The sequence below is a fragment of the Phoenix dactylifera genome, chromosome 14, assembly GCF_051530095.1.
Source record: "Phoenix dactylifera cultivar Ajwa chromosome 14, Ajwa_hap1_PhDact_Kaust_v1.1, whole genome shotgun sequence".
Taxonomy (NCBI): Eukaryota; Viridiplantae; Streptophyta; class Magnoliopsida; order Arecales; family Arecaceae; genus Phoenix; species Phoenix dactylifera.
Genome location: NC_143203.1, coordinates 12,538,113 through 12,552,389, shown reverse-complemented (window position 1 = coordinate 12,552,389; position 14,277 = coordinate 12,538,113). Strand labels below are relative to the sequence as shown.

General features: G+C 39.1%; 1 protein-coding gene and 1 long non-coding RNA gene across 6 annotated transcripts; both read right to left on the bottom strand.

The window, feature by feature from the left end:
• Window positions 1-1,891: 1,891 nt before the first annotated feature.
• On the bottom strand, window positions 1,892-2,449 carry LOC148700038 (uncharacterized). Its single transcript, XR_015973194.2, has 2 exons — window positions 2,338-2,449; window positions 1,892-2,228 (listed from the first exon to the last, which is right to left on the bottom strand). It is a non-coding gene; the product is annotated as an uncharacterized LOC148700038 (long non-coding RNA).
• Window position 2,450: 1 nt separating this feature from the next.
• Window positions 2,451-7,715, bottom strand: LOC120108646 (pentatricopeptide repeat-containing protein At1g73400, mitochondrial-like). 5 transcript variants are annotated; one of them, XM_088710857.2, is made up of 4 exons: window positions 7,575-7,710; window positions 4,912-5,106; window positions 4,622-4,699; window positions 2,451-4,376 (listed from the first exon to the last, which is right to left on the bottom strand). In XM_088710857.2, the coding sequence occupies exon 4, from the start codon at window positions 4,296-4,298 to the stop codon at window positions 2,898-2,900; it is 1,401 nt and encodes a 466-aa protein (XP_088566983.2). In that variant the 5' UTR covers window positions 4,299-4,376; window positions 4,622-4,699; window positions 4,912-5,106; window positions 7,575-7,710; the 3' UTR covers window positions 2,451-2,897. The 5 variants fall into 5 exon arrangements, with proteins under 5 accessions (XP_088566983.2, XP_038978231.3, XP_088566984.2 ...); XM_039122303.3 differs by having other exon boundaries at window positions 2,451-4,699; XM_088710858.2 differs by lacking the exon at window positions 4,912-5,106 and having other exon boundaries at window positions 7,575-7,702.
• Window positions 7,716-14,277: the final 6,562 nt, after the last annotated feature.

Genomic DNA, 14,277 nt, shown 5'->3' with positions numbered 1-14,277 from the left:
ATTTTTCTAGGCATTATATATTTGGATGTTATATCATTGATTTTAAAATCATTTACTCCTTTTTCAAGTAGTAAATGTAAATTATGTAATTATTTTTTCAAGAGCAAACAGAATTGCTCTTCCATTACTTCTTCAAGAACAAAAGGCCACAAGGAGGGCGGTCTCACAAATGGAGACAGGAGCAATGGACAAGAGGCTTATTTGTATCATGCTTGAGCAAAAGCCTACCGTACCAGGGATTATAGGAGATTTAATTACAAGATACAATTATGCTATACCAAACTTCATTTATGTGATGTAGACTATGAGCATAACTATTGTGGAAAAAACAACCGAATAATTCAGGACTCTACTGATCCACTGATCAATTGAAAACTCTAGCGATCTTGAGACAAAACAGGATGATATTTGACTAAATTCGACTTCCTTTTAAACAGATTTTTGGCTGATCCTTTCTGACTATGCCAGGTGTTGACCTGGAGCAAACTGTTGTAAGAACATGAAGTAAAGTTTAAAAAAAAGGAAAAAGGGATCTTTGACAGAGATTGGATTTACCATCCAAGTATTCTCAACCAATAAACAGAAATTTGAAGGCACCATTTGACCAATTAGGTAAACTTCATCAAATGAAAGGTTTTATACTATTTTTTAATTTAAAGAGTTAACTTCAAAGTAAATTTAACCATATTTATTACAGTAAAACATCTTTGGGAACATATTTGACTCACAAGGATGAAGTTTATATGGATGAAGTTGGTTGGCATAAATCTCACTAACCAAACAACTATCAACAATGAAAAGACTAAGAACCTAGGTGGGTTAGAGAAATAAAAAAGCTAATGCATAATTATTTAACATAGGGATGAACTCCCTTTCCACCTAATCATTGAAAGTAGAAGTTACATTGCTCTCGGCGCTGGTGAAAAAACAATCATTTGATTTAGTTTCTTGCTCCCCCTTAGCAGTGGGAAAGGATGTTCTATTGTAATAAACAAGATAAAGCATTCGAGGGATCCTGCTTATCTCACCAAAATCATGTTTGGTGTCAGCAATCAAAACATAAGAGATGTTAACTGACGAAGTTTTTTAAATGCAACAAGAAGCATTCTTGTGTATTATAAGAAATCATAGCCCTCCATCAGCCAGGAAATCACAAAGTAATAAAGTAATCATGTTTCCTCACTACACCTGGTGAAAAGGGATAGGGGAGGCCACATATATTTAGTTAGCATCAGCAACAAGGATCCAATAGCATGTTACTTCTGGTCCCATGCTAGATTAAAGGTTACTAAACTTGCAATTAGAATTGTAAAGGAAAAGCATATCGACTCTATATATATTGCAACTTGATAACAAGTGAACATTTTACTTAGCAATGTGGAACTTTAGAAGCCTTAAATACGGTGTTAAATTTTGTACTAAGAAAAGGCGAGCAGGAAGAAATGCTCTCCACCACATGCTATAAGATTTTAAGTATGAAAATTGAAACAAAATTGAGGATAGGTAACCACATGAAAGCAAGAACATATTCAAAGCACTAGATGGAAGCTACATACTATTAAAAAAACTCATGTTTGTGAAATTGTTTAATCTCAAAAAAGTTTGATGGTACAACCATGCATGCAGGCATAAATAGTAACTACAGTAAATGAGAAACAAGGTGAACATTTCTTAGGGAGGGAGGGACCACCACCGGGGGTAGGTGGGTGGCAGGGAGAGAGAGATATATCGAAATTCCCCTGTATCACTGAAATTTGATTAATGTTGTATGTTATAGAGTTCTTCTATGCTCTGGTGATGTCTACTAAATGGCATTTTCAAAATTTGTAAGTTGCAGATAATCAATATGGAAGCGGTATGACGAGAGATATGCTGTATGTGCACTAAGAAGTTCATCAAACAGGGAAAGATATAAATTCATTTTATGCATAACCTGTTGTACATATGATCATCATAATATCATCCAAAACAATGAAGTAAAACATAAACTACTCCACACCAACACTCATTATTAAATAACAAGATCAATTGCCTCATGATAAATAAGAGGAAGAAGACTTGCAGAAGCAACCTTACTTACAATTTCCTGATTCCTCTGGGACATTTCACGGTTCACAGCTTCATAGTACTGCAGTCGATCTCTCAGCTGAAAAATTCATGGTCTTTTGAATGAATGACTGCCTCAGTGGCAGCTTCTGCTTCAGCCCGTACCAAACCTCTTTCTACAGCTTCAGAAACAAACCTTGCAACTGTGATCTCTTGGCAACTTCCTTCAGTGAAGTTGAGAATACTAGAAAGATTGATCTTGTTTCAAAAGCATAGCAGAAATCAACTTACATTCTTAAAATATATTCAGTCCAGATTGGAAACCTACTTCAGCATGATGGTCTAGTCAGTTGTCCGTCAAAACCCACAAGTTGATATAAAACACATCAATGCTGACAATGTAATAAAAAAAATTGAATATTGGTATGCCAATCTTATATAATTTAGACTATAGTATAAATGTCATATTGCTACAGTTAAGGTTAAAATTAGGCATGCAAAATTACAGCAAAGCTTAAGTGTTGCAAGTTGATGTCGGTTGATGCCATGGTTTCAGAAAAGCAATCGGCACATCAGATGCTAAGCAATGTAAGCTATACTATTTGAGGTTCATCCCGTAGACAAAATGCTAAACAGCCAGCAGATCTATTTGAGTTATAAAGAGATATCTTCAGACATGACTCCCCAAATCTTGCAGAGAAGCTTGTTGCATCAAGATATCGCGAGCCATTGGTAATCAGTGAGCACTACTTGACAAACAAATTGGTGGAGCTGATGAGTACCAAACTGAAGGTAGCTTTGTCTTGGCTTCAGTATAAAACCTTGGGTGATGGTACTGGAAATCTGAAAGCCTATCTTCTCCTCAAGCTCATGCTCTTCTTCTTCTGGCTTATGGCAAAACGTCTGGCCATCGCAACATTGTAGAACCTCCTCATATGCTCTGATAGACGATGGATGGCATGAAGATTTCCAATTGCTGATAGCCGCATCAGAATGGCATCAAATTTCTGATATGGCAATTTCATCCCATGGTTTATTACCTCTTCCAGAAGTAAACATGCATCATCTGTTATCCCGCAATTGAACAACCCGTCAATCATTATACCATAAGTATCCACGACACGTGCACATCCTCTTCGATCCATCTCATCCCACATGCTAAGAGCCCTATCTGGTTCACACATCTCAAAAAACATTGTAATCAACATGTTATAAGTATGGACACTAGGCTCACAACCTGATTCTATCATTCTTTCACAAAGCACTAGAGCTTCTTCAGCCTTCCTAAGTTTGCAAAGCACCTTGAGAAAGCAGTTATATGTGAGGATATCAGGTGGAAAACCTGTCCTGCTCATCTCTTCCAGTATCTTATAGGCAGCATCAACCTTTCCAGCCAAACACATCCCTTCAACCATGTCTTTATATGTCGATACATCAGGAAGGCAACCACTACTTCTCATATCAGCTAGCAGTCTAAAGCACTCCTCCATCAGATCTGACTTCGCCAGGGCCACGATCATGATACTATAAGTCCTGGCAGTTGGTGAAGATATGGTGGAGCCTTTAGTTCTCATGAACTCGAAAAGCTCTCTAGCTTCTGAAACCATCCCTGCACTGCAGAAGGAATCGATTGCAGCATTGTATGTGAAATTCTCCGGGGTGTGACCCATTTGCATCATTTCCTCAAGCACCTTCATTGCTTTTTTAGGGTCTCTCAGTCTGCACCACCCAAAAAACAAAATATTGTAAGTCTCCGCATTCGGGACAACCTTATTCTTCACCCGGTGGAACATAAGTTCTGCCTCCCTGACCAAGCTACACTTGCAGAGAGAATCCAGTAGCAAGTTAAATGCATCTATTTCTGGTGGTGTCTTTTGTCGTATTCTTTTCTTCTTCGCAAATATTCTGAGATGGGACAGATGCTTGTCAGTGTATGTTCTCAAGATTGCTAGGAGAGCATCACTGGGCACCGTGTTCCTGTTCCTTCTCTTCATGTAATCCAGAATATCGCAAACCACCCCAAATTGCCGTGCCTTGTATCTCGTGCTTGACAATATATCGATCATATCGTTATACACGGGAGGCTCGTGGGTATACCCTTCTTGATGGCCCGCCCATGTGAAGAACCTGAAAGCTAATTTTTCCTCATAGCGAAGCCTTCGGATGACATCATTCACCAACTCGGTGGTCAGTTGTATGCCAAGCGAATCAAGAATGCTCTCCAGAAGCTGATCGGTACCAGAGCAGGACATGATGACTTCATACACCTTCTCAGGAATGGAAGCCAAGTGCTCGCTTACTGCATCCGCATCACTTGAAGTGTCTAGACTCTGTGAAGAAGAGAAGCAAGAAAAGGTCCTGATCGAGAAATTTGTGGCTGAAGTACGGAAACAATTACGATGAACATGATGAAGAGTCCCCTCTGCAGGTATAAAAATAGGAACCACCGATGGTTCTTCCAGGCCAGATTTTGTATGTAAACTAGAAGAAACAATCCGTGGTGATAAATTCAAGAGACAAAAGGCTAAGAAATTCCGAGCAGAAGGGATCCCGATCGATGAGTTTGGTGATGTACCCAAATTCTGACAAAAGTTGAAGGATCTGCCCAGAACCGAAAGAAATGGATAGTGGCACATCTGTTTCAAAATTATTCCTGGAAAAAAAAATAAAATCAATATTTCAAAATAGCAAAGGAAAGAAAGGAGGGGGGGGGGACAAATTTTATCGCAGGAATGGGGACCCGAGTTGATCTAGATAAGAGGTTCTCGAGTGTTAAGTATCTGGATAAGAGACCTAAAATCCGCGTCAAACTTTTAAAGAAATAGCAGGATATGAAAAAAGGCAGTGGACATCTGGAAGACATACCAACTGACCCTGTTACAGCGGCAGCCAGCAGTACTTAGTCCTGCATCAGCTGGCTAGAGCCGAAGAAGGCAGAAAGGAGTTCCTTCCATGGTAAAAACCTTTTCTTGAAGAAGAATAATATTCCAAATTAGAAGAAAAAGGTCCTACTAGGAGTCGAACCTAGGTCGACGGATTCAAAGTCCCGAGCAATAACCACTGCACCATAGAACCAGTTAACTATTGTAGAGATAGAAAAAGAAAATAACTACTCAATCCCAGTAAACTGCTGAAATCAATCGTAGTCCTTCCGATTACTAATTCTGTCATATGTCTTTACTGCAAACATTACCATTTAAGTCAATGAACATGAGCTCCTTGGAAACACCTCAGGTAGCAAATACTCTTTTTTAATTTTGATTGCTGAGGCATATTGTAGCGTTTAACACCCTTATTGGTACATCGAAGTCCATGTTATACATTAATCGTGCATCTTCTTTATATTCATTTACGTATAAGATTCATTGGATTTTTTCCCTTAACTAGAATGTCTAGTACAATATAATATATTAATCACTCCCAATTACAAGTTTTGTTTATCACTTTTCTTTTTTGTTATTTATATAATGCATAGATATAAGACACCATCTTTTATATAAGAAAAAAAGTATACTGAGAAAGAATGGTGAATTCTCTCTTTCTCTCCCTAACATTCTAGAGAAAGCAAACAAATTGTCAAATGGACAATTATATGAATTGATCAACAATAATGTGGAATCTGGAGGCCAGCTGGGTCTCAAATTCAGCTACAGTTCATTTTTAACCTGAAGTTTGGGACCAGCTCAAATTAATTCCAACTTCTTGTTTTCTGGTCCACTTGGGCTTTAGTATTGAACATATAAGACCAAAATTGGATTCTTCTTGTTCCTTTTTTTTCCAATATCTTGCAGCAAGAGATGTGGGGCACTAAACTTTTGCTTATAACATTAAAGATAAAAGGATGAAGGACTGCGAAATCGACTCTTAAGTAAATTATGCATCAGACTTGTCTTGGCCAATCTAATGATTGGTGTCTTTAAACAAAAAAAAAAAAAATACTTTGACAACTCAAATTTTCATGTTGAAGTCTTTTCATTTGGGGTGTCATATGACGTTACCATTCAAATCGGAAATTGTTTGCTCCATATTTATAGATTGCAGAGTTAGCTGATTTTTTATTTGTTATATAATGAAGTTAAAATTTAGGATAGAAAAATAAATAAAGAACATGTAAGAGACAAGGATTTACATGGTTCGACCTATGTTCATGGATGGAAATGATCAGAAAAGCTTATTATAACTAAAATAATATTAAAACACATTATTTATCTCTTTCACTATTTTTGAGCTTTATCAAGTTAAATCAAAGCAAGCTGATAGATCTCAAGCTCAACTAAATTATCAATCAAGTAAACCCTTATCAAGCAACTTTTTGAACAGAACATTTATTGATAATGACATTAATTCATTCAACAGTCCTGCTATTTGCAGTCTTTAACTAGTTAAACTTGCTTTAGTACAAAAAGAACCATGAATCGGTTAAACTTAATCCTACCATATACTGAAGTTCACTAGCATGAACATCGAGCAAATACAACAAATCAAAACAAGAGAACGCACAATTTACCATATTTCTAGAAAGGAGCAAACTGGAGATAAGTGCTACCTTATTCCAGCACAGGCACGAGATACAATGACAACATGCATGAAAATAAAGTGCTAAGTGCTAACACATCATAAGCACAATTTAAGAGCAAAATATCATGACACTAAATCTGAAAAAATAAAATAGTTAGAGACGCAGATTAAACACCCTTTAAATAATGTTTCAAGGATTTAGCCAAAATGTTTATGCTTCAGGAAATGAAGCAATCATCCTCGACTTAAATGAGAAATGAAACAGAAGCTTTCAAATAAATGTTTTCAAATTACATGATCCAATTTAATCAAACGCCTCTATCCATTAACAAATTGTACCGCTTATATTTGATATTAAAAATCAAAGCATATATAATATATATGCATAAAAAATCATTATCCCAAAAGTTAGTATTATTATGATGCCACAAGGACTGCCAAAAGGTTAGCTAACTTATGAAACACAAACCATTAATAACCAAGTAAACTCTCGTATTTTCTTCACGAATCTTCACCCATTATCTATTCATATAACCAACAAATCTAACTTCTTCTCACAGGACTAAAGCAACCAAGGCTCTACATTATGAATCCAACATATTCAAAAACCAGATACACGACTCTCCACAGCATGAAGAAAAGAAATAATCTTTCTTACAGACATCAACAAAACCCACAGATCAACAACAAAATCCATACAAAAACTCAGAATCCCTAAAAAAGGACATACCAAATTCAACAAAACAAAACAAAAAATCATTTTGACATCACAACACTAGAAATATGAAAACCGTTAGCATCACCTAAAAACCATCAAAAAAATCTCAGAAAAATCACTCCTTTGTCACGGAATCAAAATGACAAACCACAAGGAAAAACGACGAAATATTAATTGGAATTCATAAGCATTTCACTTAATAGAGCGAGTTCTAAGAAACACATCGACCCCTTACCAACTAAAGGGGCCAAGAGAGAGGAAACCAAAAGGCAGAGAACATTCCAAATCTTACCTCGGCCCTCATCTCTTCGCCGATCTACTCGCTGAGCTCCTCCCTCTCACTTCTTCGAGCAGCTTCAAGAAAGGTGCGAGAAGGGGGGTTTGCTATGATATTCATAACGCTAAGGTTCGGAAAAGCCCGGAGGCAAACTTTAGAGTATTTTCGTCTTTAGAGAAAATATACGGATGGAACGGTGCTGATTTGGTCCGTACTATTCTAGAATAATGATAAATCGGTGGTGTAAATGGGCCGGTTCAACTCATCGACCCAATTGCCGCGATATATGGGAACCGGAGCATCGCACAACTTGGACCAGTCCCTCTTTTTTTTTTTTTCTTCGCTACAACTACACTTATAAAGTGAATATATCCAAAAAAATAAAAAATAATAAATTTCGAAGTACTCTAGATAGCTCCCTCTCACTAATTTAGAGCGCTCCCCTAGAGTGATCGGCTACATACGAAGCCGCCTAATCTGCTGCTGCATTGGCTTCTCTGTAGAGATGCTTAACCTGAAAGGCAACATCTCTACCTATCATGGCCCAAATTCTAGAGCAAAGGATGACAACCACCCATGCCACCGGTGCACCTCTGGATCTAGCCAATCATTGTAGCCGAGTTACCCTTAAGCAGGTTTACATTGGCCTGTAGAACAAATCAGGCTTGACATAGACCAACTCAAGCTGCCCTCAGCTCCACCCTAAGAACAGAAATGTCAAAGATCTGGCACCCACCTATTACAACCACCCTAGAGTCCGGGCCTCTAATCATGAAACTCGCACCACCCCTTGTGCCACCATCCTGCACGTATCTGTCAAAGTTGACTTTGAGGAAACTCGGGGGTGGGGGCTCCTAGGTAAAAAATATCGTCTGTAGTGCTACAAAGCAGATTTAGAGTCTCAGATGCCCCGAGCTATCAAAGGCCTATCTGATGAAACTGCATGGGTGATCTCTACCATTTGTACATAGCTCACTCTACGATGAACTTAGGTGTAGGACTTCTCTCTCCAAAGATCTAGGCGTTCTGGCCAGCCAAATATGGTAAACAATGTAAGTCGCCCCAATGGTCACATACCAGTCTGAGAAGCGGCAGCCCACCGTCTGGGTGCTTAGGTGAAGAGGTTCAACTGGCACCGAGCATCTAGTGGGATATCGATAAGCATCCAAACTCTCCTAGCTCGATCGCATTGAAATAGAATGTGGTCTACGGTCTCCTCTACCTAGCATCCAGGGCAATGTGGTTGGATGCCCAGTCTACGCCTGCTCAGCACAGATCTCGTTGGTAGCTAGCCCCAAACCACCTTACAGAGGAGTAGGGCAAACGTCGAGTGAAGATCGAATATCCAAATTCAGGCGCAATCCTGCCGTGGGTGCAGCTCGCACTGAAGAAGACCATAGATGTCTCTCACTCTGACCCTGGAGTTGCAGGACATACACCAAACCCTCACATCTGAACTAGCACTTTCTGGAACCACCAGTGACTGGACTCTCTTTGCGAGATGCTCACCAAACAAATGGCCAATCTAGCTGGTATCCCATCCTGCCCCGTCATCACAAACCCGTAGGCTGTCTATAGCTTCAACATTGACCATGGTCGGCCAGAGTCTCACTAAGAGAGTATCTACCCAAGAGTCCACAACATCCACACTGTATCCATCACCAATCAACTACCTGGTGTTAGCCAAGGTAGTGGGCACATACCTACAGATTTCTTGTTAGAGAAAAGAGCACCTCCGGTCACCGATCCATAGAGGGCAGTCATCACTTGACTCAAGAAGCATTTATGGCTCAAGGATCAGTCTCATTGCATGTCGAGCAATCAGTGCCTCTCTCATTATGAGAAAAGACTGGACACCCTACCCTCCCTCGTGAGTCGGTTGGCAGACCGTCTCCCACGCCAGCTCGTAGGGGTGCAAATGGGTCGGGTTGGGTCAGGTCATGGGTAACCCCAACCTAACCTAGTTTCTTGTTCAGGTCCTAATTTTGGACCTAGATCTAAACCAATAGAAGATTGGGTCAGGTCCACCGTTACAATTTTTGACCCAATAGGTCATTCGGGTTGGGTCAAGTCCATGTATAACCTGGACCCAACCCAAAAAAATTGGATCCGATTTGGGTTTGGATCGGGTTTGGTTTGGGTCAACCCATCCATGGTTTTAGAACTTGTTTGTACCCCCGGAGGCTACAGCTTGTGGGGTCAAATAATTTTACAGATTTGGGTCGGGCCAGGTCAAGTCGTAGGATTGAAAATCTAAAATTATCCAAATTTCAAATAGGTCAGGTCGAGTCGGCTCAGGTTTGAATTCAATAAACGCAGCTCCGATCCAGAAAATGGAATGGGTCCAATTTTAGTACCCAACCTAGCCCCATGGGTCTTGCAAAATGTCTCAAGTTGGGTCGGGTTGACATTTGCAGCCTTAGCAGCAAGTGTACCCCGTGTCCACTACTATATAAGCCTTATGGGAAGCCCTGGAGAAGATGTTCAATCCTTATCAGCACAGTCTTCAAAATGATTGTGTTAGACATGAGATAAACTAGTTTGGAGCTCAGGACCAGTCTCACTAGCATCAGGCTATCCATCATGGATAACGAGGCCGCTCTCTAGCACTCAAGCCCCTCCTGGATATGCTGGACCATGCTGAGACACTTCAACACCCGTAGTCTCATTCTCATGATGGAGACGCCCAATTAACTCCACGACCCCTCCTGCTCCCTCATGCCAGGAGCCCTCTGATATCCTACTTCACCTGCAACTTTATATTCGGACTAAAGCAGATGGTAAACTTGTGAAGGTTCACCCTCTAACCTGATGCCTCGCAGTAGTCTTCCAAGACACCTCTAAGGGCCAGCATGTCTTTCGTCGTCGTCCTGACAAGGAGAAGACAATCATCTACAAATAAGAGATGGGTGATCGGTCGAGCACTAGGGGCTAGCACGTAGGCGTCCATCTTCTGCTCCCAACACACAGCCCATAGGGCACGAGATAACATATTAGCGTAGATAATGAACAGGTATGGGGACAAGGGGCAACCTTGATGAAGTCCGATGGTAGAGTGGAAGAACGGCGATGATGTCCCATTGATCAAGATGGAGAAGCATGACTGCTGCACATAACCAAAGACCCAGCCGATCTAGGTCTCGTAGAAGCCAAAGCTCTCCAATGCAAACTTGAGGAAGTCCCAATGGAATCTAACATAGGCTCTCTCCATATCCAATTTTACTGCTATGTAGCTCTGCCACCTTGAGGCACACTGCAAATCCTACATCATCTCCTGGGCAATTAGGACGTTGTCGGTAATGCTTCAGTTCTCCACAAAACGTCCTCTACTCTTAGCTAATGAGCCCGAGCAGCAACAGTTTCATCCTGTCTACCATAATCGACCAGCCCTAAGTTTCTTGATGACATGTTATTAATACTTTCTCTTCGTATTATAAGATTTCTCCTTACATGGTTGAAACCTTTTCTCCACTCTTTCTTTGATTGAACTTGTCAGTTGTTTTCTTTTTTTAAAATTTCTTAATCACTATTGGAAGAGAGAAGTAGTTCTTATGGCAATTCACCATTTCGCTCCTATGAGGTTGCTGATCCTCTATTTTAGAATTGTTATATTCTCCTAAAAATAATGGCTGAGTTGTCTAAATTAATCATTTGTCTAGAAGTTTTCATTGTATTTGTAGTAACCTCCTATCACGCCCCGACCTGAGATCGCAAGTCGGCTCATAGCGAACTCTCCCCAAGAGCATGCAAAGACATCTCAACATGATATCATTAATGTGGTAGAATAATGTAATTAATAATATGCAATTTTTATTTTATTATATAACTCAACTTACAATGTTTCACAATTCTAACATTAGTCTAAGGTAATACATAATTTAAATAAATTTTAATTTAAGATAACTTGTACCATGGTTCTTCTAGTTGCAATCTCATATTAAAAAACTCTGGTAGGCTAGTTCTCTGAATATGTAAAGTTGTATAATGAGCTAAATAGCCTAGTAAGCAATGAACACTTAAGCTAGATATATCAAATAATAAAATAATAATAATATACTAAAATTAGGCATACAAAATACATCGGTTGAAATTTAAATCGCTATTCAACCACTTCAAATTTCAAATCTTGTTTCATAATCAATTATCTTTCAAATCATCAAGTTCATCTCGACAGTTATGAACTATAACCACATTTATATCCTGTGGCTGGGCTAGAATATTAGCTTATTAAAGTGCCAATGTATAACTCTCACTAGCAGGGTATCGATATGCCAACAAATAATCCCCACTACCAGGGTGTCGATATGCCAACGTATAACTTTCACTGACAGGGTGTCGATATACCAACGAATAACCCCCACTAGTTAGGTGTCAATATTCTAACGAATAAACTCCACTGGTAGGGTGTTGATATACCAACGAATAACTTCTGCTAGTAGGGTATCGATACATTGTCTGGTTGCGAGTCCAAATCTATTTCGAAGCAAAACTCATTTTCTCATATTCAGCATTCCAAATTGTAAGATACATAAAATCATATGACATCAAAATCAATCAAACATAATCCATCCTGAAATCAATACGTTTAATTAAGAATCATACAATATTTTAGAAAGAGGCATATATAATAATAAAACACCATGCTTCAAGTTCATAAATCAAGAATAATTCGATTCAAAAAATATTTATAATTTATTGATAAATCTAGAAAAGGAGTTATATTGCTTACCTTACGAATGCAATCCAACTAATAGATTCAATTAATCCTAAAAATTCTTCAAATAGCCTAATATTCTAAAATTATACTTTTCATTAGAATTTCATCATAATTCTTTTAAAAATTAAAATTCTAAATTCCAACACCCTTATATTAAGGCTGACCAAGCAGAAGTGCCTGACAAGATGATTTCATCGAATCATACTCGGACTAGGGCACAGATGGTTTAACAAAGATTGGGACGATCAAATCTAACAGTGTTTGGCAGAAGCCAGAGTGGGAGCTGACATACCGCCCGACAACCCTAAATTAGGATCCTTCACTAGGATTGACCTAGAATCATGAAAAGAAGTATCTTACTATTCTATTATCTCTAGAGAGAGTAGAGAGAAAGTCTAAATAGTGAGAGAACAGATATAGAAGAGAGAGAATCTTAGTTCGAGTTCAAATAGGGGTATGGATTTGGTTGTCAATGGCATGGGTCAATTTAGATCAATCAACATGTTTCACCATGAATCAAGAGAAAGAAACTTTGCGGAGAGAAATAAAAGAGAATAAGAGACAGAAAGTGGGAAAGAGAGAGAAAGGAGAGAGGAAGAGAGAACAAGGTCTCTCTCTAGCAAAGGGAAGAAGAAGGGAGAGGGAGAGGTTGGCTATGGTGGTGCCTCGAGTCAAGGAACTTATTGTCGACCAACAGGCAGCTGGTGGCAACAGGCGGTGACGATCGGCGGCATCATCAAAAGTAGGGGTCCTGACCCCCTTAAATCGCGGAATTGAGGCGCTTCGGTGGTCGAAACTCTGGCCAAGGCCATAAGCCACCATAGGGAGCCAGAGGTGGTGACAAATGCCGATGGCGAAACAAGCCAGAATCAAGAGGAAAAGCGATCGATCCACTAAAATAGGAAAAATAGGACATCACCCTTTTCCACCAAAAATTCGGGGATCATCGACTTAATCGGGGCTCTGAACACCAAAAGAAGGAGAGAAAGAGTAGCTCAAGGGAGGCCGGATCCTTATCTGGCTTTTGGTGATGGTTGGCTACGACAACGACATTGACACAATCGACAACTGCAGAAAAAATCGAAGAGAAATCTGACGATAACTAGGTTCTCTGGTGAAGTGGAAGAGGGATGGGGGGAGCTCTAAATAGAGTTCAGCCACAACCAAAATCCGACTCAGAGTCGGATTCTGTCTAACCATCTTGGAGAGAAAGAAGACTCCATTGGGAGTCCTCTTCTTCCCAAGCACATGCCGATTTTTTTTTTCTTGTTGGGCCAACTCCTTTGGGCCAATTACTCTAGGCCGGTCAAATGGATTGGGCCTATATACTAGGTATCACACTTCCATCTGCCTTCCCTCTTCTTTGCTAGCATCTAAGGAGATGAGAGATTTTTAGTTTTTTTTCATAACAAAGATTGTATAAATCACTCTTATCATTTCTACTTCTTTTAAAAGGGAAGATTATCCTTCTACACATACCAAAAACAGATAAGGAGATAAAAGTTTTTCTTAAGAAAGTGCAAAATCACCATAGTTTATTAAGAAAGGGTAAATCACCAAATGATCGTCAGTTAAATAGCCTATTTTTTTGTCAAAACCTAGTTCAAGCATCATTTTCTTTGAAAAATATTCATTTTTTATTAGAAGCTCTACTCATATATAACTGCAAAATCAAATATCTTTTTTCACCTTATTCATATATAACTTGGGTATTTTGTATTACGCCATTATATCCCCCTCTAATGACCTAATTAATTATTTAAATCCTTCTTGATCTGGCCTAAATTGACCTTTCTATTCTACTCTCCATCCTTAAATTTGTTGAACCTTAAAGGTTGATTTTGATGATGCAAAATAGTTGAGTTAAAAATTGACTAATCTATTACTTTGAGCTTAAGTGATAAATTTTAGAAAATAAAGAAGAAAGCCTTTAGCTGCTCTCAAGAATATATCATCCTTCTGAAGCTACACATCAAGAAGCCGAATTCCAAAAGGTCATAA